Source organism: Lepus europaeus, chromosome 5, assembly GCF_033115175.1.
Source record: "Lepus europaeus isolate LE1 chromosome 5, mLepTim1.pri, whole genome shotgun sequence".
NCBI lineage: Eukaryota > Metazoa > Chordata > Mammalia > Lagomorpha > Leporidae > Lepus > Lepus europaeus.
This window is the reverse complement of record NC_084831.1, coordinates 137,689,789-137,715,169: the sequence shown is the minus strand read 5'-3', so window position 1 is coordinate 137,715,169 and position 25,381 is coordinate 137,689,789. Positions and strand designations below refer to the sequence as shown.

Genomic DNA, 25,381 nt, shown 5'->3' with positions numbered 1-25,381 from the left:
TAATGTTGAAATACTGCTGTGTCCTGAAGATAAAAGGCACAATGACAGTCTTTGTGGGTAATGAACTCTTGATCAAGTAATAAATCAACACCACCATGGACTCCTTTGCTTTCCATATAGAAACTGTGAGTGTATCTTTATGATGAACTGCTCAGTTAAGGTATAGCAGTATCTATAAAACATGCACATGTCAGTGACTGCTAGCCACAGTTAATGGCAGTGTAAACACACTGCCTTCTTATGTGACCATTAGAATTATCAGGATATGTGGTTATCAAGCTATCATAAATAAACTCAATATGATAGAAGCTATTTACCCATTAATCAGTGTACCCACTAATCTCATCTGTAGCATGTCATCTGTCTTTCCACCTGTTAAAAAAGAATAATAATCCAATCTTCTCCCATCTATCTATGGTTAAGACTCTCAAAGTGCTTTTTATCTCATCCCTACTCTCCTAAGTCAAGGATTTTTCTCACCTATTAATCCTGTTTTTATCCTATACTTCTGCATTTGTCCCATCTCTGTCTCCTATCACCAATGTTATCTCTTTTCAAGGTTGTTGCCTTCAAAACACAAATATGTTATAATAGCTAGTGTCCCATTTTCCTGCTCCCCTCTAAAGGAAAATTTGAAATAGTGGTCTGTAATCCCTGTCCCCAAAAGTCATCAATGATTTTCATGTGCCAAATTCAACAGTCAATTCACCCTCATCTCCAGATGAGACTACTAAAATCTTATTTAGACACAAAATTTGAAGGTAATAAAAACATACCCAATTCAAGATTGTTTTCTTCCTATTTACAACTGAAAATTCCAGCAAGCAATGGGAAGGATCGTGGGCTAAGAATACAAGGGTTTAAATGGATGCAGCTTCCCAGTGTTGTCTTGGTTCCTCACAGAGGAACACTTTAAGCATGAAACTGAATAGAGTCTGTGAGGACTGGGGAAAATTGCTAAGCTAGGAAGACAAAGAAATACTAGTACATGCCTTTTACAGCTTTAGATTAGGTGCAAATCACTTCATTACAATGTGAGAGGAATCTCATTACTCTACAGTTACCAACTCATGTTTTCCAGTGCTGACTGTGCTATGAGGCTTCTTCACAGTTTTTTGTTTGTTTGTTTGTTTTGTTTTTTAAGATTTTATTTATTCATTTGAGAGGCAGAGTTACAGACAGAGAGAGGGAGAGATAAGAGAAAGGTCTTTCATCCTCTGGTTCCCTCCCTAAATGGCCACAACAACCGCAGCTGGGCCAATCCAAAGCCAGGAGCCAGGAGCTTCTTCCAGTCTCCCACATGGGTGCACGGTCCCAAGAACTTGGGCCATCTTCCACTGCTTTCCCAGGCCATAAGCAGAGAGCTGAATCGGAAGAGGAGCACCCATAGGGGATGCCACCACTGCAGGCAGAGGCTTAGCCTACCACGCAACAGTGCCAGCCCCCCTCACAGTTTCTGAGCAGTAGGCCTAGTTGTCTTCCCACAGCACCTTCTTTGATCTCTTAGCAACATTTGGCATTACTGATCACAATGTCCTTCTTGAAACCTTCCCTCCCCTTGGATTCTAGAATATCATACTCATTTAGTTCTCTACTACTTTTCTGTCATCTTTGCTTTTTCTCCTCCTATTCATCATTACTACTAAAACATTGGAGAGTCCCAGGTTCTTTCTCTGGCCCTCTTCCCTGTCTACACTCATCTCCTAAGTGATCTCAACTTAATTAATCTCAAGATTCTGGATACCACCTGGATTAATTTCCAAGGGCTCTCATAGCAAATTACCACAATCTGATGGCTTTAAATAATAGGAATTTGTTTTCTCACAACTCTGGAAGCAAAAAGTCCAAAAAATAATGGTGCAAAAAATGCCACACACCTCAAAAAGCTCCTGGCTTTCCTTGGATTGGGAAAGTAAAACTCCATCTCTGTCTACATCTTCACATGCCCTTCTTCCCTGTCTGTGTGACCCCATTGTCCCTCTCTTTTCCTTTATAAAGAAATCTACCATTGGATTTTATGGTCCATTCTAAAACCAGGATTACCTCAGCCCAAGATCCTTAACTTAGCCACATATGCAAAGACTCCTTCCAACTAAGAGCACATTAACAAGTGATGGGGAGTGTTTAGGACTCAGACATATCTTCTGGGGGGGGGGGGCACAATACAACCTACTCTACCACTAGAGACTGATAACTTGAGATTCATAATTCCAGCTTGAAACTTTATCCTGAATTCCAGACCCTTATATCTAACATAAGCAATTAGCTGTTTAATCAAATCATCTCAAGTTTTATACATCCAAAATAGAATCCTTAAACCCCCTTAATATTTTCCTATTCTAATATTCCCAATCTCAGTAAGTAGTATCGCCATTTAATCTGTTTGATTAGAACCTTTGTAGTCATGTTGGACCTATTTCTTCTCACACACACAAAGCAAACCATGAGTAAATTTTGTCAGCTCCATTTTCACAACATAACTTCCCTCAGTACCATTACTCTCTTGTTCCAAACCAAATTAACTCTCACCCTGCTTCGCCTTCTTGATAAAATAACCTAACTGGTCTCCCTATATTCATGCACCTTTCTTCTCACAGCAGCCACACTCACCTATGAAGACATAAAAGTTTATAGAAATAGGTGCCTACATAAAGAAATTGGAAAGGCACCAAATAAATGAGCTTTCAATGCATCTCAAGGATCTAGAAAAACTGCAGCAAACCAGACCCAAATCTAGTAGGAGAAGAGAAATAATTAAAATCAGAGAAGAAATCAACAGGATTGAATCCAAAAAAATTACAAAAAATCAGCCAAACGAAGAGCTGGTTTTTTGAAAAAATAAATAAAATTGACACACCATTGGCCCAACTAACTAAAAAAAGAAGAGAAAAGACCCAAATCAATAAAATCAGAGATGAAAAGGAAATGTAACAACAGATACCACAGAAATAAAAAGAATCATCAGAAATTACTACAAGGACTTGTATGCCAGCAAACAGCAAAATCTATCAGAAATGGATAGATTCCTGGGCATATGCAACCTACCTAAATTGAACCATGAAGACATAGAAAACTTAAACAGACCCATAACTGAGACAGAAATTGAAACAGTAATAAAGGCCCTCCCAACAAAGAAAAGCCCAGGACCAGATGGATTCACTGCTGAATTCTAACAGACATTTAGAGAACTAACTCCAATTCTTCTCAAACTATTCAGAACAATAGAAAAAGAGGGAATCCTCCCAAATTCTTTCTATGAAGCCAGCATCACCTTAATTCATAAGCCGGAAAAAGATGCAGCATTGAAAGAGAATTACAGACCAATATACCTTATGAACACAGATGCAAAAATCCTCAATAAAATTCTGGCCAATAGAATGCAACAACTCTTCAGAAAGATCATCCACCCAGACCAAGTGGGATATATCCCTGGTATGCAGGGATGGTTCAATGTTCACAAATCAATCAATGTGATACACCACATTAACAAACTGCAGAAGAAAAATCATATGATTCTCTCAATAGATGCAGAGAAGGCATTTGATAAAATACAACACCCTTTCATGATGAAAACTCTAAGCAAATTGGGTATAGAAGGAACATTCCTCAATGCAATCAAAGCAATATATGAAAAACCCACGGCCAACATCCTATTGAATGGGAAAAAGCTGGAAGCATTTCCGCTGAGATCTGGTACCAGACAGGGATGCCCACTCTCACCACTGCTCTTCAACATAGTTCTGGAAGTTCTAGCCAGATCCATTAGGCAAGAAAAGAAAGTAAAGTGATACAAATTGGGAAGGAAGAAGTCAAACTATCCCTCTTTGCAGATAATATGATTCTTTCTTTAGGGGATCCAAAGAACTCTACTAAGAGACTATTGGAACTCATCGAAGAGTTTGGCAAAGTAGCAGGATATAAAATTAATGCACAAAAATCAACAGCCTTTGTATACACAGGCAATGCAATGGCTGAGAAAGCACTTCTAAGATCAATCCCATTCACAATAGCTACAAAAACAATCAAATACCTTGGAATAAATTTAACCAAGGACGTTAAAGATCTCTATGATGAGAATTACAAAATCTTACAGAAAGAAATAGAAGAGGATACCAAAAATGGAAAAATCTTCCATGCTCATGGATTGGAAGAATCAATATCATCAAAATGTCCATTCTCCCAAAAGCAATTTATAGATTCAGTGTGATACCAATCAAAATGCCAAAGACATTCTTCTCAGATCTGGAAAAAATGATGCTGAAATTCATATGGAGACACAGAAGACCTCGAATAGCCAAAGCAATCTTGCACAACAAAAACAAAGCCGGAGGCATCACAATACCAGATTTCAGGACATACTACAGGGCAATTGTAATCAAAACAGTGTGGTACTGGTACAGAAACAGATGGATAGACCAATGGAACAGAATAGAAACTCCACAACAACTAAACAAACAACCCACTTAAGAGATGGGCTAAGGACCTCAATAGACATTTTTCAAAAGAGGAAATCCAAATGGCCAACAGACACACGAAAAAATGTTCAGGATCACTAGCAGTCAGGGAAATGCAGATCAAAACCACAATGAGGTTTCACCTCACCCCAGTTAGAATGGCTCACATACAGAAATCTACCAACAACAGATGCTGGCGAGGATGTGGGGAAAAAGGGACACTAACCCACTGTTGGTGAGAATGCAAACTGGTAAAGCCACTATGGAAGTCAGTTTGGAGATTCCTCAGAAACCTGAATATAACCCTACCATACAACCCAGCCATCCCACTCCTTGGAATTTACCCAAAGGAAATTAAATTGGCAAAAAAAAAAGCTGTCTGCACCTTAATGTTTATTGCAGTTCAATTAATTAATTAATCAATTAATTAATGGTTTGCCATTAAGAGAGTTATCTTTAATTATCATTATGTTTATAATAATTTATCTCTTACCTTTTTAAGTTAAGGTTTATTATAATTTCATTTCATTTTAGAGATGAGGCAATAATGTTCAAAGACATTAAATAATCTTCCAAGCCCAATGATCTTTCATCTATCTGCATTATTTCATAAGGCAAATCATAGAGGAGTGTTCTGATGAAGTGGAAAGAACATGAGATCATAACACTGTGTGGTTGCAAGTAGGTTTTTCAATCATTCTGTTTATCACCTGGATAAACTTCCTCACCGCAAAGTAGAGCCTTACCTCACACAACCTTCAGGATTGTGGTGAAACTAAAGCAGACCATTTTGGAAAGTTAAGACCACTATACTCTGAAACTATATGTAAAACATAATATCATTATGATGGCTATGAGTTTGACATTTCAAACAGTACAGCCATTCTCCCTTGAAATTTTATTTAAAATCCTTACTCACAAAATCATTTTTTACAAATGATTCAAAAGATAAGCCTAAGTTTTGCCTAGTCAAAATTTGTGATAGTCTACATATCCTGGGAGAATAATTTCATCATGAAACTTATTTTAAAATAAACATATCCCAGCATTATCATATATTAATAATTATTTTAGAGAATTTTTCCTTGAGTGTCATTATGCAAATAATTTATAATTGGTTTACCAACATGAACTTCCTTCCCAAGTCTATATTCAAATAAAACCAAGTCCTACTTAAGTGAAAATGGCCCATGACTAACAGACTTAATGTAGCAGAAAGTAGCTACTACTTAAAATAGATAACATCTCAGCAAACTGTATAATTATGTACCTTGGTAGGTAAGATTGTAATTCAAATATCCTTGAATAATTCATCCTACTCTATTATTTAAATAGGTCATCTTTCTTTAGCCAAGGGCAATATTTCAGAAAAAGATACATGAAGTGGCAGGAACTGGCCACTTGCACAGCCAGCCAAATCAGTCCTGAAGACCAGTGGGAACAGATGTCATAACCAGAATGCCCCCTCCATCTCAATTCAATGACTTATATGGAAAGTTTCTGTTGACTACAGTTGTATGAGGTCAGAATAAGATGCGTCAGTGTAAATGCTGGAATAAATACCTCTGAAAAGGCCACTTCTCCAAAAAGTCAGTGAGAAAGAACATGCGAAAAACTGTCATAATCAACATTTTTCAAAAGTCGGAAAATCAGCCGAAGGCTGGTATCAACACGATGGGGCATTTACTCAAGAAAAACAGCTGAGTCTCAGTAATAATGATAATCTGCGTGGTGTTTGAATTTTCCTCATTCCCATTCTGCTTCCTCAGTGGTACAGTAGCCTTAAAATCCAAAACCCTCACAATCATGAGGAAAATCAGCATTCCAGCAACCCCTGGAAGGGAAAGAGCTGGGCTGAGAAACACCAAAAATGTCATTTTCAGAGAATTATAATTATTTAACTGCCTCGCATTTCCCTAAAACCTTCCATTCAAAGAGCTTCTCTTTATTTGACCTGACTCAGAGCTTGCTCAGTGTGAACAGCCTCTTTCCTCAGGAAGCATTTGTCAGAAACAATCAGTGGCTACTATTTAATACCTCAGCTGCCTTAGGCAGTGATAACAATTGGGAGGGGGGAAGAAGCTGACCAAATGTAAAAGGAAAACCTCTGGAATGAGAGGGCCACATAGGCCTTTGGAAATTTGCACACTCATGTCTAGGCTTTACACATGCTTAGAAAAGACTTCAGAAGACCCCACACTGAGGCCAGGCCCCCAGATGCAAATAGCTCCAGTAGACACTGAGAAAAGGCTTATTGGCTCTGGTAATTTAAGGAAATCTCCATATAATCATTAGCTGACCACTAAGAAAACTGAGCAAAAACTTAAGTAGCCACAAACTACAAGAATAGACTTTACAGAATTCATTCAGGAAAATTACCAACCATACAAATAGCAATAGCCAAGGCAGCAACAAGAGCAAAAAGTAACAAAAACAAATCTTAGAAGAGACAGAAATCTGAGCATTGCCACATGTTACACACACACACATACACACACACACAAACACAAATACAACATATGCAAAGAAAGTATGGTCCATACACAAGAAAATAAGTAGTCAATAGGAACTGTTGAAACCCAATCATTGAAATTGATAGACCTTTTAATATTTTTTGGATTTTTATTTATTTATTTGAGAGGTAGAGTTACAGATAGAGAAACAGAGAAAGAGGTCTTGCATCCACTGGTTCACTCCCCAAATGGTCACAGTAGCCAGAGCTGAGCCTATCCGAAGCCAGGAGCCAGGAGCTTCTTCCAGTCTCCCATGCAGGTCCAGGGGCCCAAGCACTTGGGCCATCTTCCACTGCTTTCCCAGGCCATAGCAGAGAGCTGGATTGGAAGAGGAGCAGCGAAGATACGAACTGTTGTCCATATGGGATGCCAGCACTGCAGGCAGAGGCTTAGCCCATTGTGCCACAGCATCAGCCCAGACAGACTTTAAATCAGCTATTTTAAATATGTTCAAAGAACCAAAGGATACCATATCTAAAGAACTAAAAGGAAGTATGGCAAGGATGTTTCACTAAATATAGAATATCAGCAGAAACAAAAATCATTTTTTAAAAAAAGAACCAAATAAAAATTCTAGGTATAAAAATTAAAATAATGGGGCTGGCATTATGGCACAGAGGGGTAAGCCACCACCTGCAATGTTGACATCCGATATGAGTACCGAGTTGAGTTTCAGCTACTTCACTTCTGATCCAGCTACCTGCTAATGTACATAGAAAGGAAGCAGAAGATGGCCCAAGTGCTTGGGTCCCTATCACCCATGTGAAAAACCTGGTTAGAACTCCAGGCTCTTTTTGTTACAGCCATTTGGGGAGTTAACCAGTGGGTGAAAGATTCTCTCTCTCTCCTATCTCTCCAACCCTAACTCTACCTTTCAAATAAATAAATTCTTTTAAAATTTAAGTAACAGAAATAAATTCTTCACTAGAGAGATTCAACAGCATATCTAAGCAGGCAGAAAGAATCAGAAAAGTTGAATATAGGTCAGCTGAAAATTTTCCTTCCAAACTGAGGAAAGGAAAGAAAAATACTAGCTAATTGAATCCAACAACACATCAGAAAGATCATTCACCTAGATCAAATGAGGCTTATCTCTGGTATGCAGGGATGGTTCAACATATGCAAACTAATAAATGTGATATGTCATATAAAAATTGAAGAATAAATACCATATATCAATAGATGCAGAGAAAACATTTGGTAAAATACAACATCCTTTCATGATAAAAACCTTAAGCAAATTGGGTATAGAATGAACATTCCTCAACATAATCAAGGCAATATACAACAAACTCACAGCAAGTATCATATTGAATGGGGAAAAACTGGAAGCATTTCCATTTTCACCACTGCTATTCAATATAGTTCTGGAATTTTTAGCCAGAGCCATTAGGAAAGAAAAAGAAATCAAAGGGATACAAATCGAAAAGGAGGAAGTCAAATTATTCCTGTATGCAAATGACATGATCCTATATAGAGGGAAACCAAAAGACTCCACTAAGAAACTATTGGAATTCATAAAAGAGTTTGTAAAGTTGCAGGATATGAGATCAACACACAAAAATAGCCTTTATAAACACAGACAATGCCAAGGCTAAGAAAGAACTTGTAACAGCCATACCATTCCAAATAGTTAAAAAAATATTTAAATAACTTAAAATAAACTTAGCCAAGGAGGTGAAAGATCTCTACAATGAAATTTTTAAAACACTAAAAAAAAGTAAATAAAATAAAACCCAAAAAATGGAAGAATCTTCAATGTTTGTGGATTAGAAGACCTAATATCATCAAAATGTCCATACTACCTAGAGCAATTTCCAGATTCATTGCTATTCAATAAAAATACCAATTACATTCCTCATAGATCTTGAAAAAAATTATGTTAAAATTCATCTGGAAACACAAGAGACCTCAAATAGCTAAAACAATCTTAACAAAAATAAAACTGGAGGCATCACAACAGCAGATTTTAAGACATACTACAGGGCAGTTATAATCAAAACAGTCTGGTACCGGCACAAAATAGACATACAGATCAATGGAACAGAATAGAAACCACACAAATCTATACATCTATGACCAATCAATTTTTGACAAAGAAAATAAAATCAATCCCTGAGGAAAGGACAGTCTTCAACAAACGCTGCTTGAAAACCGGATCTCTGCACGCAGAAGTATGAAACAAGACCCCTACCCTACATCTTATACAAAAATCAACTCAAAGTGGATCAAGGAGCTAAATCTACAATCTGATACCACCAAATTACTAGAAGAAAACATTGAAGAAACCCTACAAGACATTGGCATAGGCAAAGACTTCTTGGATAAGACTCCAGAAGCACAGGCAATAAAAGCAAAAATAGAAAAGTGGGATTACATCAAGGTAAGAAGAACTGCACTGCAAGGAAACCCTCAACAAAATGAGGAGGCAACTGACAGAATGGGAGAAAAATATTTGCAAACTATGCAACTGAGAAATGATTAATATCCAAATCTATACAAACTTAAGAAACCCAGCAATAACAAGCAAACAACCCAGTTAAGAGATGGGCAAAGGATATGAACAGGCATTTTTTCAAAAGATGAAATGCAAATGGCCAATAGACAGATGAAAAAATGCTCAGGATCACCAGCCATCAGGGAAATGCAAATCAAAACCACAGTGAGGTTCCATTTTACTCCTGTTAGAATGGCTCTCATACAGAAATAAAAACAACAACAACAACAAAAACAATAAATGCTGCTGAGGATGTGGTGGAAAGATTCCCCAATCCACGGTTGGTGGGAATGTAAACTAGTACAACCATTATGGAACACAGTATCTGAAATCTGAAAACAGATCTACCATATGACCCAGCCATCCCACTCCTGGGAATTCACCCAAATGAAATTAAATCAACATATGAAAGAATTATCTGTACCCCATTTTTATTACAGCTCAATTCACAACAGCTAAGATATGGAATCAACACAGATGTCCATCAACTGATGAGTGGATAAAGAAATTGTTATGGCCGGCACCGTGGCTCAACAGGCTAATCCTCTGCCTAGCAGTGCCAGCACACCGGGTTCTAGTCCCGGTCAGGGTGCCGGATTCTGTCCTGGTTGCCCCTCTTCCAGGCCAGCTCTCTGCTATGGCCCGGGAGTGCAGCCCGCGGCAGCCATTAGAGGGTGAACCAACGGCAAAGGAAGACCTTTCTCTCTGTCTCTCTCTCTCACTGTCCACTCTGCCTGTCAAAAAGAAAGAAAGAAAGAAAGAAAGAAAGAAAGAAAGAAAGAAAGAAAGAAAGAAAGAAGGAAATTGTTATATATATAATGTATATATATAATGTATATATATGATGGAATACTACTCAGCCATAAAAAATGCAATCCTGTCTTTCGAAAAAAAAAAAAAAAAGATGGAAGCAACTGGAAACCATTATGTTTAGTGAAATAAGTCAGTTTAGTCCCCAAAAGACAAATATTATGTTTTCCCTGATCTGCAGTAACTAAAAGTACAAAAAATATAACATATGTGAGTAAAATTGATATTTTGGGATTATTGTTTACAGCTCTTGTCTATACTGTTGAGGACCAGAGTGTTTAATTTCTTCTTAGTGTTTGTTGAATTCTTTACTTAGTAAGGGGTTAAGCTTACTATTATAAAATAAACTGAAAGTATGTCATTGTAAAAATTAAAAGAAAAAATAAGAAATTAAGGAGTAGGGAAAATGGGAGTATGGATAGCAAGGAGGGTAGATGGAAGTATCATTATGTCCCTAAACCCGTATATATAAAATACATGTTCATCTTATATAAATAAAAATATATGTTCATCTTACATAAATAAAAATTTTTAAAAGAATGTGAAAAATAAAGGACTCTAAAAAGGAAAGAAACCCTAAAACTTTTTGATATTTAATAAAAAATATTAGTTTGCACAACCAAGAAGTTCAACAATCTTCAAGTAGGATAAGCTCAACAAGATCCACACCTACACACACCACAATCAAAGTATCAAAAACAAAGACAGGGAGAATCATGAAAACAGCAAGAGAAAAAAGATTCATCATGTTTAAAGGATCCTCAAAGAGAGGATTTTGGCCATGGGAACCAGAAGGTAATGGAAAGACATACTCAAAGTGGTAAAATAGAGAGACTGTCAATTAAGAGTTCTCCTTTAAAAATTAAGGAGAAGTTAAGAAATCCTCAGGTAAATGAAACCATAGAATACCGTATTTTATGATGTGACTATAAGAAATACTGATGACAGTCCTTCAGGTAGAAATGAAAGGACACCAAACAGTAACTCAAATCTCCACATGAAATAAAGAACATTAACAAAGATAATGAAGTAATTAAATATAATAGACAGAATAAATGTACTTGTTCATTTGATTGTAATTCTTTTTTCCCAAGTTGATATAGATTCAAACTAGATAGTTCCAAATTAAGATGTTAATTTTAATCCTAGAGCCACCACTAGGAAAATAACTTCAAAATAACAAAATATATGATAAGGGAATTAAACTAGAAGATGGACATTTAACACAAAAGACAGCAATGAGAAAAAAACATGCAAGAGATACACAAAACAAATAGTAAAATAACAAACACAAATTCTACCTTATCATTAAGGTAGACATTAAGTGTAAACAAATTAAAGACTCCAAAAGACAGATCCTGGTAGAATATATTTTAAAAAACAAACACGTGATCCTACTATATGCTGGCTGTAAGATATATGTTTTATATTCAAAACAAAAGCAAGTTGAAAGTAAAGGATAGAAAAGGATATACCAAGCAAACAGTAATCAAATGAGAGCTGTAGTAGATAAAACATTATCAGATGATATGCACTTTAAGTCAAAAATTGTTACTAGAGACAAAGAAGGACATTTTATAGTGACAAGTCAAGAAGACATAAGAATTATAAGTATAAAATGCACTTAAAAATCTCCAAAATAAATACAGCAAAAACTGACACAGTTGAAGGAAAAATTAGATCACCCATCAACAATTTGGAGATGTCAATACCCTATTTTCAATAATGGAATAACCAGACAGATCAACAAGGAAAAAGAACACCCAAACAATAGAAATCAACTAGACCTAACAAGCATCTATAGAACACTTCCCCAACAGTAGCAGAATATACATTTTTCTGAAATTCACATAGAACAGCTGTTAGGCATAAAAGTCTGAATAAATTTAAAAGCATTGAAATGATGCAGAGTATGGCCTCTGACCACAGTGAGATGTAATTACAAATCAATAACAGAATGAAATTTGGAAAATTCATGGATATGTGGAAGGAACTAGGCAAGACGAATATTCCTAAATACACAAAGTTCATGTTCCTGCTTTTATTCCAGTTGAAACTGTAAATCTAAGGAAAACCTGCCTTTGAATCAAATACTTGAAACCTATTCACAGACTAACTAGGCAAGCACAAACGGCAAATGAAGATACCTATTTGCCCATCCTAACACACTATATCCCTAAATACCGTATGCTAAATAAGTGTTGCACTAGGTCCTGGTTTAGGTCTACAGCTCCTTTCTTTCTCCATTTTAATTTGATTCAACTCTAATTAAAACACACAGCACGAATCCTATTAGTTTGGGCAAAAAATTGCTTTCTTCTTTCAGAGCCTAGTAATTTCCAAGACCAGCTGAAATCTGAGGATAGATCACCATGCAAAGTCTTCAGACAGTTTTCAGGGTTTTGAAGTTTGAGAGCTGAAATTAAGATATAAAACAAATAATGAACCTTGAGATGAGCAAGAAACTTCTAGTAACTAACCTAAGAATCATATTGATTCATATTTAACAAATAATGCTGATTAATAGGAGCCCACAGGCAGTGGGTTGGTTCTCCTTAGCACCTGCCATTTAGGAGTTGCTAGACAAAGAGGTGGCACATAATGTCACCAAATTTTCCTGCATTTACACCAAAGTATCCCACCAGAACATTCAAAAACCTTTTTTTAGGACTCCCATTTATAGAGTATTAAAAACTGGGGCATAACAGCCCAGGATACTATAGCCTGCAAAGCTCTCATTTGCGAATGAAGGTGAAATAAAGACCTTTCACAGCAAACAGAAATTGAAAGAATATGTCACCACTCGTCCAGCCCTGCAAAAGATGCTTAAAGATGTATTACATACAGAAACACAGAAACACGGTAACAAATATGAAAGAAGATAAAGGAAGGAAATCTCACAGCAAAAGATCACAGGAGTCTCAAACCATGTATTAGAAAAAATCTTTGGCAAATGACAGGGCAAAGTTACTCCTTCTCAATAGTCACATTGAATGTTAATGGCTTGAACTGTCCAGTTAAAAGACACCGATTGGCGGATTGGGTTAAGGAACAAAACCCATCTTTTTGGTGCTTACAAGAAACTCATCTTTCCAACAATGATGCATACAGACTGAAAGTGAAAGGCTGGAAAAATATATACCATGCCAACAGAAATGAAAAAAGAGCGGGCGTAGCCATCTTAATATCGGACAACATAAACTTTACCACAAAAACTGTTAGGAGAGACAAAGAGGGGCACTATATAATGATTAAGGGATCCATTCAACAGGAAGATATAACGATTATCAATGTATATGCACCTAATTACAGGGCACCAGCTTATTTAAAAGACTTGTTAAGGGACTTAAAGGGAGACTTAGACCCCAATACAATAGTACTGGGGGACTTCAATACTCCACTCTCAGAGATAGACAGATCAACAGGACAGAAGATCAACAAGGAGACAGTAGATTTAAATGACACTATAGCTCAAATGGACCTAACAGATATCTACAGAACATTTCATCCTACATCTAAGGACTTTACATTCTTCTCAGCAGTACATGGAACCTTCTCTAGGATTGACCACATACTAGGCCATAAAGCAAGTCTCAACAAATTCAAAAGAATTAGAATCATACCATGCAGCTTCTCAGACCACAAAGGAATGAAATAGGAAATTAGCAACTCGGGAATCCCTAGAACACGTGCAAACACGTGAATGAACAATGGGTCATAGAAGAAATTAAAAGAGAAATCAAAAATTTTCTGGAAGTAAATGAGGATAAAAGCACAACTTACCAAAACCTCTGGGATACAACAAAAGCAGTGTTAAGAGGAATCATCAGAAATTACTACAAGGACTTGTATGCCAGCAAACAGGGAAATCTATCAGAAATGGAGAAATTCTTGGACACATACAATCTACCTAAATTGAGCCAGGAAGACATAGAAAACTTAAACAGACCCATAACTGACACAGAAATTGAAACAGTAATAAAGGCCCTCCCAACAAAGAAAAGCCCAGGACCAGATGGATTCACTGCTGAATTCTAACAGACATTTAGAGAAGAAGTAACTCCAATTCTTCTCAAACTATTCAGAACAATAGAAAAAGAGGGAATCCTCCCAAATTCTTTCTATGAAGCCAGCATCACCTTAATTCCTAAGCCAGAAAAAGATGCAGCATTGAAAGAGAGTTACAGACCAATATCCCTGATGAACATAGATGCAAAAATACTCAATAAAATTCTGGCCAATAGAATGCAACAACACATCAGAAAAATCATCCACCCAGACCAAGTGGGATTTATCCCTGGTATGCAGGGATGGTTCAACGTTCACAAATCAATCAACGTAATACACTACATTAACAGACTGCAGAAGAAAAACCATATGATTCTCTCAATAGATGCAGAGAAAGAATTTGATAAAACACAACACCCTTTCATGATGAAAACTCTAAGCAAACTGGGTATGGAAGGAACATTCCTCAATACAATCAAAGCAATATCTGAAAAACCCACGGCCAACATCCTATTGAATGGGAAAAAGCTGGAAGCATTTCCGCTGAGATCTGGTACCAGACAGGGATGCCCACTCTCACCACTGCTCTTCAACATAGTTCTGGAAGTTCTAGCCAGATCCATTAGGCAAGAAAAGAAAGTAAAGTGATACAAATTGGGAAGGAAGAAGTCAAACTATCCCTCTTTGCAGATGATATGATTCTTTATTTAAGGGACCCAAAGAACTCTACAAAGAGACTACTGGAACTCATCGAAGAGTTTGGCAAAGTAGCAGGATATAAAATCAATGCACAAAAATCAACAGCCTTTGTATACACAGGCAATGCAATGGCTGAGAAAGCACTTCTAAGATCAATCCCATTCACAATAGCTACAAAAACAATCAAATACCTTGGAATAAACTTAACCAAGGATGTTAAAGATCTCTACGATGAAAACTACAAAACCTTAAAGAAAGAAATAGAAGAGGATACCAAAAAATGGAAAAATCTTCCATGCTCATGGATTGGAAGAATCAATATCATTTAAATGTCCATTCTCCCAAAAGCAATTTATACATTCAATGCAATACCAATCAAGATACCAAAGACCTTCTTCTCAGATCTGGAAAAAATGATGCTGAAATTCATATGGAGACACAGAAGACCTCGAATAGCCAAAGCAATCTTGTATAACAAAAACAAAGCCGGAGGCATCACAATACCAGATTTCAGGACATACTACAGGGCAGTTGTTATCAAAACAGCATGGTACTGGTACAGAAACAGAAGGATAGACCAATGGAACAGAATAGAAACACCAGAAATCAATCCAAACATCTACAGCCAACTTATATTTGATCAAAGATTCAAAACTAATCCCTGGAATAAGGACAGCCTATTCAATAAATGGTGCTGGGAAAACTGGATTTCTACGTGCAGAAGCTTGAAGCAAGACCCATACCTATCACCTTACACAAAAATTCACTCAACATGGATTAAAGACTTAAATCTACGACCTGAAACCATCAAATTATTAGAGAGCATTGGAGAAACCCTGCAAGATATAGGTACAGGCAAAGACTTCTTGGAAAAGACCCCAGGAGCACAGGCAGTAAAAACCAAAATTAACATTTGGGATTGCATCAAATTGAGAAGTTTCTGTACCTCAAAAGAAACAGTCAGGAAAGTGAAGAGGCAACCGACAGAATGGGAAAAAATATTTGCAAACTATGCTACAGATAAAGGGTTGATAACCAGAATCTACAAAGAAATCAAGAAAATCCACAACAACAGAACAAACAACCCACTTAAGAGATGGGCCAAGGACCTCAATAGACATTTTTCGAAAGAGGAAATCCAAATGGCCAACAGACACATGAAAAAATGTTCAAGATCACTAGCCATCAGAGAAATGCAAATCAAAACCACAATGAGGTTTCACCTCACCCTGGTTAGAATGGCTCACATACAGAAATCTACCAACAACAGATGCTGGAGAGGATGTGGGGAAAAAGGGACACTAACCCACTGTTGGTGGGAATGCAAACTGGTTAAGCCACTATGGAAGTCAGTCTGGAGATTCCTCAGAAACCTGAATATAACCCTACCATACAACCCAGCCATCCCACTCCTTGGAATTTACCCAAAGGAAATTAAATTGGCAAACAAAAAAGCCATCTGCACATTAATGTTTATTGCAGCTCAATTCACAATAGCTAAGACCTGGAATCAACCCAAATGCCCATCAACAGTAGATTGGATAAAGAAATTATGGGACATGTACTCCATAGAATACTATACAGCAGTTAGAAACAATGAAACCCAGTCATTTGCAACAAGATGGAGGAATCTGGAAAACATCATGCTGAGTGAATTAAGCCAGTCCCAAAGAGACAAATTTCATTTGTTTTCCCTGATCGGCGACTACTGAGCACCAAAGGGGAAACCTGTGGAAGTGAAATGGACACTATAAGAAACTATGACCTGATCAGCTCTTGTCGTGACTCTAGATGTACAATGTAATACTCTATCCTTTTTAGTAATTGTTGTTGTTGTTGTTGTTCTAGTACTATTGTTTGAACTCTGTAATTAACACACAATTATTCTTAGGTGTTTAAATTTTTACTGAAAAGTGATCCCTGTTAAATTTAAGAGTGGAAAAAGAGAGGGAGGAGATGTACAATTTGGGACATGCACAATCTGACTTGCCACAAATGATGGAGTTAGAAATGTACCAGGGGATTCCAATACAATCCCATCAAGGTGGCATGTACCAATGCCATCTCACTAGTCCAAGTGATTAATTACAGCTCACAACAGATGGCTCTGATAGGTCTAAGAATCAAAGGGATCACACAAACAAGACAAGTGTCTGCTAATACTAACTGATAGAATCAAAAAGGGAGAGAAAGATCCAACATGGGAAATGGGATACACAGCAGACTCATAGGATGGCAGATGTCCTAAACAACACTCTGGCCTCAGAATCAGCCCTCAAGGCATTCAGATCTGGCTGAAGAGCCCATGAGAGTATTGTAGGCATGGAAAGCCAAGACACCATGGAAAAGAAAAAAAAAGAAGAAGACCTAAATGAAAGATCTCTGTGAGTGAGATCCCAGTGGAAAGAAAGGGGCCATCAAAGAAGGAAGTACCTTTCTCTGAAGGGAGGAGAGAACTTCCACTTTGACTATGACCCTATCGGAATAAGATCAAAGTCAGCGAACTCTAAAGGCTTCCATAGCCCTGGCAACTCATGACTAGAGCCTAGGGAGATTACTGACACCATGAACAGGAGTGTCAAATTGTTAAGTCAGCAACAGGAGTCACTGTGTACTTAATCCCATGTGGGATCTGTCCTTAATGTGTTATCTAATGTGCAGTGATGCTATAAATAGTACTGAAACAGTATTTTTACACTTTGTGTTTCTGCGTGGGTACAAACTGATGTGATCTTTACTAATTATATACTGAATCAATCTTCTGTATATAAAGATAATTGGAAATGAAAAAAAAAAAAAACCCCTGGTGTTAAATTGGAAATGGCATAGAAAATTAATTAATTTTTAAAAAAAAATTATGTAGGATCTCTGTCTTTAATGTGCTGTACACTCTTATTTAATGCTATAACTAGTACTCCAACAGTATTTTTTTTTTCACTATGTGTTGCTATATGGCTGCAAACTGTTGAAATCGTTACCTAATATGTACTAAACTGATCTTCTGTATATAAAGAGAATTGAAAATGAATCATGATGTGATTGGAAGGGGAGAGGGAGCGGGAAAGGGGAGTGTTGTGGGTGGGAGGGAAGTTTTGGGAGGGGGAAGCCATTGTAACCCATAAGCTGTACTTTGGAAATTTATATTCATTAAATAAAAGTTTAATTTAAAAAAAAAAAAACTGGCCGGCGCCGCAGCTCAATAGGCTAATCCTCCGCCTTGCGGCGCCGGCACACCGGGTTCTAGTCCCGGTCGGGGCACTGATCCTGTCCCGGTTGCCCCTCTTCCAGGCCAGCTCTCTGCTGTGGCCAGGGAGTGCAGTGGAGGATGGCCCAAGTGCTTGGGCCCTGCACCCCATGGGAGACCAGGAGAAGCACCTGGCTCCTGCCATCGGATCAGCGCGGTGTGCCCGCCGCAGCGCACCTACCGCGGCGGCCATTGGAGGGTGAACCAACGGCAAAAAGGAAGACCTTTCTCTCTGTCTCTCTCTCACTGTCCACTCTGCCTGTCAAAAAACAAACAAACAAACAAACAAACAAAAAAAAAAAACTGGGGCATGGCAGGTTTACCTATAACAGAGAAGCAGTTCTAATGATCCAGAAGAAATTAAGAAATCTCTAAATGGCATCTAACAAAAGCAAGCTTGCAAATAAGCTGGGTCTATGACAGTAAAAACAAACAAACAAAAAATCTCATTACACTTTCTGGATGCAAATTTGTGGCATACAATTACATACCTATGACTGGAAGTTAATGCAATATTTCACATATGCTGTAGCCACACATTGGCAATGAGACTGTGAAGATAAATTCTTTCCTGGAAAACTAACGACTCTCTTCACTAACACTAATTGCTCCCACTTAATGATCTGCAATCATATGAGAGTTATTATTTTAGGTTATAACTGACTCATCTTTCGAAGAGCCTGGGAAATGATAATAGTCACTCCCCATTTCCTAAATATATATAAATATGTTAACTCAGTCTTGGGAATCAGCTGCAGATACTTATAGGATATATTAATTGAACAATTTATTTTAGTTTATTTTTCAATAAAACTCACAGTTTATACAAATAAAAGATGTTCTATTGACTTTTATTCTACTGTTGTGAGAATGTGATGCAGAAGCAACTGCAGCCATCTGTTCAACTCTAAGGAGCATCTAACTGAAAAAGAACCAATTTCAAGGAGGCCTAATTCAAGTAGGACAAAAGAGGAATCTGGGAACTGGTGGCATTATTTGTACTTCTCCATAAAGCTTCATCTGGATTAAGTTTGAATTTTTCAGAAATGTGATTTTGCTGGACTCATTAAAACTCACTGATGGAAGGACTAGCCCCAACTAGTCAGACGAACATGCCTGCTCTGAGACATGAACTGTGGAGACAGGCATGGTTTAGCAACATCTTTATAGCTAGAATTCAGTCCCAGTCCATAATCTGACTCTTCCAAGCCACTGGTGCTGGAAAGGGAGCCTTGGTGATAGTCCTTACTACCTACTTTGCTCCAAGCCCAAGTATAAGGGATGTTGGAGGGAACATCAGGAAGAAACAAATCAGTTACCACTGCAGAACTCTTCAAAGGTTTGAGAACTGGAACACAAAAGCCAGAGTATAGAAGGAGCTAAACACAGAACCAGCTGACAGTTCATGTCAGACATTGTTAGATATGCACTCTTCCCCAACTTGCACAACCACATGGCTACCCTTCCTCAATCTCCACAAAGTACTGAATATTTACATTCAGTATAAGTTGAACCAGGAGGATTTTGGACTCAAGAAGACCTTCAGAAGTGCCATGATGAGGCCGGCGCCGTGGCTCAACAGGCTAATCCTCCATCTTGCGGCGCCGGCACACCAGGTTCTAGTCCCAGTTGGGGCGCTGGATTCTGTCCCGGTTGCCCCTCTTCCAGGCCAGCTCTCTGCTATGGCCCGGGAAGGCAGTGGAGGATGGCCCAAGTCCTTGGGCCCTGCACCCGCATGGGAGACCAAGAGAAGCACCTGGCTCCTGCCTTCGGATCAGCGCAATGAGCCGGCCGCAGCCGGCCGCAGCGGCCATTGGAGGGTGAACCAACGGCAAAAAGGAAGACCTTTCTCTCTGTCTGTCTCTCTCTCTCACTATCCACTCTGCCTGTCCAAAAAAAAAAAAAAAAAGAGAGAGAGAGAAGTGCCATAATGAAAGCAGAGGGATTAACTAAAACATTTAGAAGAACCACTCTTCCTACCCCCCATCTCCTCCCTCCTTGCCCTGTCAAATCTATTCTTTCTCTTAGCTCCAAAAACAATGGACATCAGGTTTATACAAGACTAGCTCAACAGAAAAATATTTATAGAATCTAACAGGTGAGGAAGTCACCTAACCAGATGGTTTGGTCTAGCCTAAAACCTTATAGGAAAGTCCGTCCACTAGTCAATGAATTGTATTCATGTACATTATCAGCTCTTTAGAGCTCCTCTCTCCTAAAATGAGCAAGCAGCTCTAGATGATCAAACATTTGAAAAAGGTCTTTAACATCAAAGATAAAGACGAAAATGAACAACTAGAAAAATATGGATGCAGAGACTGTAAATCACAAAAGGAGAACCTCAAGAGTTCTCATTAAAATCCTTGGAGAAGATATTCTACTTGTGAAACCAGGGGCAGAATGCTATTTTTAAAAGTAAGAATAACATTCACAAAATAAGACAATGACATTGGAATATTAGAAATGAAAATTTAATCAGAGGAGATGATAGCATCAAGTAAATCTTGAAAAAAAAATAGATCGAAGCGAAGAAATGGATGAGAGAGCATAAAGATTGATAAGAAAAAACAATGAGTAATCCAATTGTTCTAACAAGATGATAACAACAATTGCAAATAAAGAAAATAGCAGCAATTGATTATCAAAAAAAGAAAACTCCCTAGAATTGAAAAGCATGCATCTCCATATTGAAAGGACATGTTATTAAGTGCCTTCCACAATCACTTCAGACACTGAGGTTCCCGAAGACAACATCAATACTCAGCTGAAAGAAGAAAAGTTAACACATCAACATAAGGAAACAGCTTTTCTGGATTCTGAAATGCCAACAGCAGATAAATCTCTGCTTTTGTAATAAAACAAATCTGAAAAGATCATGGAAAAATGCATATTATGAAGAAAACTATATGTGGATTTCAAAAAGATCAGTTCCAAATCCCATAAACTTTTTGAGGTATATGCACATGTATTTATCTCAAATAACTATGAGCTAAATATCTTTTGTGCATTTAAAGAGCTTCCTATATTAAAGAAGCCAAATACACACAAGTAGATCCTCCACTGGGATTATATTCCAATAATGTTTATAATAAGTAAGGTAGCCTGTCTTTATTCCGCTGTACCAGAAGCTTATTTTATTGGCTTTTTAAAATGCATAGTCTGGGCCAGCACCACTGCTCAATAGGCTAATCCTCCGCCTGCGGCACCGGCACACCGGGTTCTAGTCCCGATAGGGGCGCCGGATTCTGTCCCAGTTGCCCCTCTTCCAGGCCAGCCCTCTGCTATGGCCCGGCAGTGCAGTGGAGGATGGCCCAAGTCCTTGGGCCTTGCACCCGTATGGGAGACCAGGAGAAGCACCTGGCTCCTGGGTTCGGATCAGTGCAATGCGCCAGCCGCAGCACGCCGGCCGCGGCGGCCATTGGAGGGTGAACCAATGGCAAAAGGAAGACCTTTCTCTCTGTCTCTCTCTCTCACTGTCCACTCTGCCTGTCAAAAATTAAAAATAAAATACATAGTCTGAGGCTTAGAAACATCTATTTTCTTAAGTCTCAGTTAATCTTATATTTATGTATATTGGGTTTTGACTATATTCCCTAATAATATTTTTTCAGCATTTTAAAAACAAAGAATTAAGAACACTAATAGTGGCTAATTTAATTAATAATGAAATCGAGTCATGAGAATGTGTGTTAGCGTTAAATATACAAACACTCTCCACATTTTAAACTAATTCCCTCTCAGGGATCACACACTCACCTTGAGGATCAACTTCTTTAGCTAGCTTCAGTGCATCTGAGTTTGCAAGATCAGTATTGGCTGGGGTGACAGCCAAAATCAGACAGTTCTCCCTTGTGATGAACTGCATAATCATATCTCTGATCTGATACTCAATATCTGGTGGCTGATCTCCCACAGGTACTTTAGTTATTCCAGGTAGGTCGATCAGGGTTAGATTTAACACTGTAAGGAAAGAATCAGAGTCTTATATACACCTTCAATGCTAAAAGATACCAACAATACAGAATCACCTGTTACTGAGCTTCATACATCATGCATGTGAAAGACTCCAACCCAAGTATGCATAGAATACAAAAAGGTTGTGCTAGTTTTCTCTATTTTTGTGATATCATTGTGCTGTGACAAATGATCATTTTAACATAATTTAAAACACACTGACTTGCATGTCTAACAGTTTATTCAGAGAGCTGTCATATCCTAGATGTTGTTAACTGGGGGTTATAACTAAAACACTAACAATAAATGCATATGCTCCCTGCCAGTCTTGTATATCATCTTCAAATAGTATAAATATTCTCAGGATAAGCTATTGCTTTCCCTTCAGAATCATCATATATTATTTGGAGAAGATTCTTCATGTAGCCTATTGGAAGGCTGTTATAGCCTCCCCTGGTGCTGTGAGTTGAGTGAGTAGATTGTAGGAACAGTTACAATGTGACTCCATCAAATCTCTCCGTTCACAACAGTGTTGGCACCAGGTCCTTTGGGGAGTAATAACTGAGCTTATGTCATTCAAATTTGTCCAGAGGCTGGTGCTGTGGTGTAGTGGTCTAAGTCTCCACCTGCAGTGCCAGCATCCCACATAGGCACAGTTCTTGTCCTGGCTGCTCCTCTCCGATCAGCTCTCTGCTAATGGCTTGGGAAAGCAGTAGAAGATGGTCCAAATGCTTGGGCCCCTGCACCCACGTGGGAAACCCAGAAGAAGCTCCTGACTTCATAATGAAGGGCCGGAGTAACTATGTTTCGAAAAAGAGCTTCCAGTTGGAGAGGCAGGCCTGACTTCCCATAAAAGCAGCCTCACTCTGGGGAAACCGAAAGTTACAACCGAACAGCTTGCTAGCGTTCAGCATATAAGAAAATCCCCTGGGTCTGACCCAAACAGGAACAACCACCTTCGATCAGGAAGTACCAGAGGTGACCCCAGCCAATCCACTGTTACCCCACACCCTTCGATGACGTAACCCGGCTTTAAAAGAGGCTCCCAAGCACTGGCTCGGGGCCTTCCTCTGCCCTCCGCTGCATGGTTTAGTAGATGGTGTCCCTGCTGCAGCTTGTACTTCCAAAATAAACCTTGCTTTTGCAATTCAGTGTGTTCAACTCTCTGGCAGCATTTGGGGATCTGACGATCTGGGCACAACAATAACAACTCAGCTCTGGCCATTGCAGTTATTTGGGGAGTAAACCAGCAGATGGATGATCTTTCTCTCTGTAACTCTACTTATCAAATAAGTAAATAAAATCTTTTTTAAAAAAAAATTTATCCTACTAGAAATTGTCAGAATAGAGGCTTTTCCCAACATGTATCATGAATTGCTCATCTAATTTATAAAAGTTTCCATGGATAGTCTGGGTAGAAACACAACATGAATCCTCAGGAAGAAAATAATTAAAAACATATAGGCCCCTCAAACTGTACTCTATATGTTGTGTGTGGGGGGGTGCAAACTGTTCAAATCTGTGCTCAACATGGAGTTGGTCCTCTGTATACAAAATCAAGCTAAACACTCTGGCCTCAGAATCAGCCCTTAAGGCATTCGTATCATGTGTCTCAAAGATTCTGCAAAGACTGATGACATTAAAACTGGAAAATGTATACCTCTTTCAAATTCTACACATTTCTAACAAACATAATGGGAATTTCTAAAATGAGTAACCAAATTCTGATTTTTTTAACAAGTCATCTCCTCTTCATAAAGATTCTAAGAGTATTTATGGCAGTATCCAAACATTATCCTAGACCCTACCATTTGTATCCTCTATACAAATATTCCATGTTACTTAATATAATAACATTTTTTGAAAGAGTAATTTTACTTACCATGTGGGGAATAAACTCGTAAATTAATGGGTATGGGGGAGATGCCTTTATTCATCCCAGTCACACGATCTGTTTCTGCTTCAATCTCATGGCGAACTTCATCAAAATCTGTAAACTTTTTTCCTTTGCAATGCAGAAATTCACCATATTCTATAAAAGACAAATTAAAATTATCTAAATTTATGGATTTTTGGCCATAATTTTTGGAGAACAGTATTACTTTAATTTTCAACACATTCAGTGTTGTCTCCTTAGTCATCAAAATAGAACACAGTAGTTACTAAGAGTCAGAGTGAATACCATAGAAATATTAAATATTACAAATGCTATCAATACTAAATTTGATAACTTTCAAATAAGCAATTATGTACTATAAGCAGTTCTTAAATTATCTAACCTATAAAATAAAGAGAATTTTGACTGTCCATAGGATAAAACAAATATTAGCTGCTGATTGTCAAAGTGCTAATCTGTACTCAAATGATAGGAAAGGTAGAGACAGAAGAGACAGCTTCACACTGTTCGAAGAATGGAAGTAGGGATGAACTGAGTACTGCAGAATGGGGAGGAGTTCATGCATGAAGGGAGAAGGAACAGTCTTTCAGAAAACCAGAGAATCTTCAATAGCGTCAACAACCCTGGCAGGCTAACTGTGTACTTCTGCTGAGATCCATCCATGGATAGGGTACTGAGGCTATGACCTCTTCGGGGAAAATTATCATTGGAAAATATTTCTTTCTACTGGTATGAAATCTTTGTTCTTGTCAAATTCCCTCAGTCCAGCTTTTGTCCTCTTGAGCTGTTCAGACAATCTTCTTCCATGTAAAAAGTCCAGGGACAAAGATGACTGTCAGCCCCCAGAATCCATGCCCTTGCCAGGCCTCTCTCACCATGCTTCCTTGCTTATCTGACCATTGCTCAGACTACATGGTGGCCAAGACTTCCCTGCACAACTCAACTCTTCAGGACCAGAAGAGCTAAAGACTCATGATATGGGCCAAGGATATTCTGCTTTACTTTATCCAAGAACAGAAATGATTTAGCATTTTGGATGTCAGAATGACAGCTGGAGACAGACTTCATATCTGTGTTTCCTGCCAAAGTGGATGGATATAAATATTTTTCTGTTTTTGTTTCTCCATAAAATTAACTACCACTTTAAAAAAAAAAAGAATTATTTGAGAGAGAGAGAACGAGGGAGAGAGAGAGAATGAGAATCTTCCATCCACTGGTTCACTCCCCTAATGGTAGTAAAGGCTGGGGCTGGGTCAGGCCAAAGGTAGGAGCCCAGAACTCTACCTGGGTATCCCACATGGGTGG

The 25,381-nt window shown here is 38.2% G+C and overlaps 1 protein-coding gene across 6 annotated transcripts in view; it reads right to left on the bottom strand.

Annotated features, from left to right (window-relative positions):
* DNM3 (dynamin 3) overlaps positions 1-25,381 on the bottom strand; it is a 707,825-nt gene that overhangs the window by 489,365 nt on the left and 193,079 nt on the right. For all 6 annotated transcript variants that reach the window (XM_062192784.1, XM_062192786.1, XM_062192785.1 and 3 more), the window contains exons 3-4: positions 24,062-24,211; positions 21,982-22,185 (exon numbers count right to left, since the gene is read on the bottom strand). In XM_062192784.1, the coding sequence (XP_062048768.1) occupies positions 21,982-22,185; positions 24,062-24,211 (354 nt within the window). The remainder of the gene's footprint in view (positions 1-21,981; positions 22,186-24,061; positions 24,212-25,381) is intronic.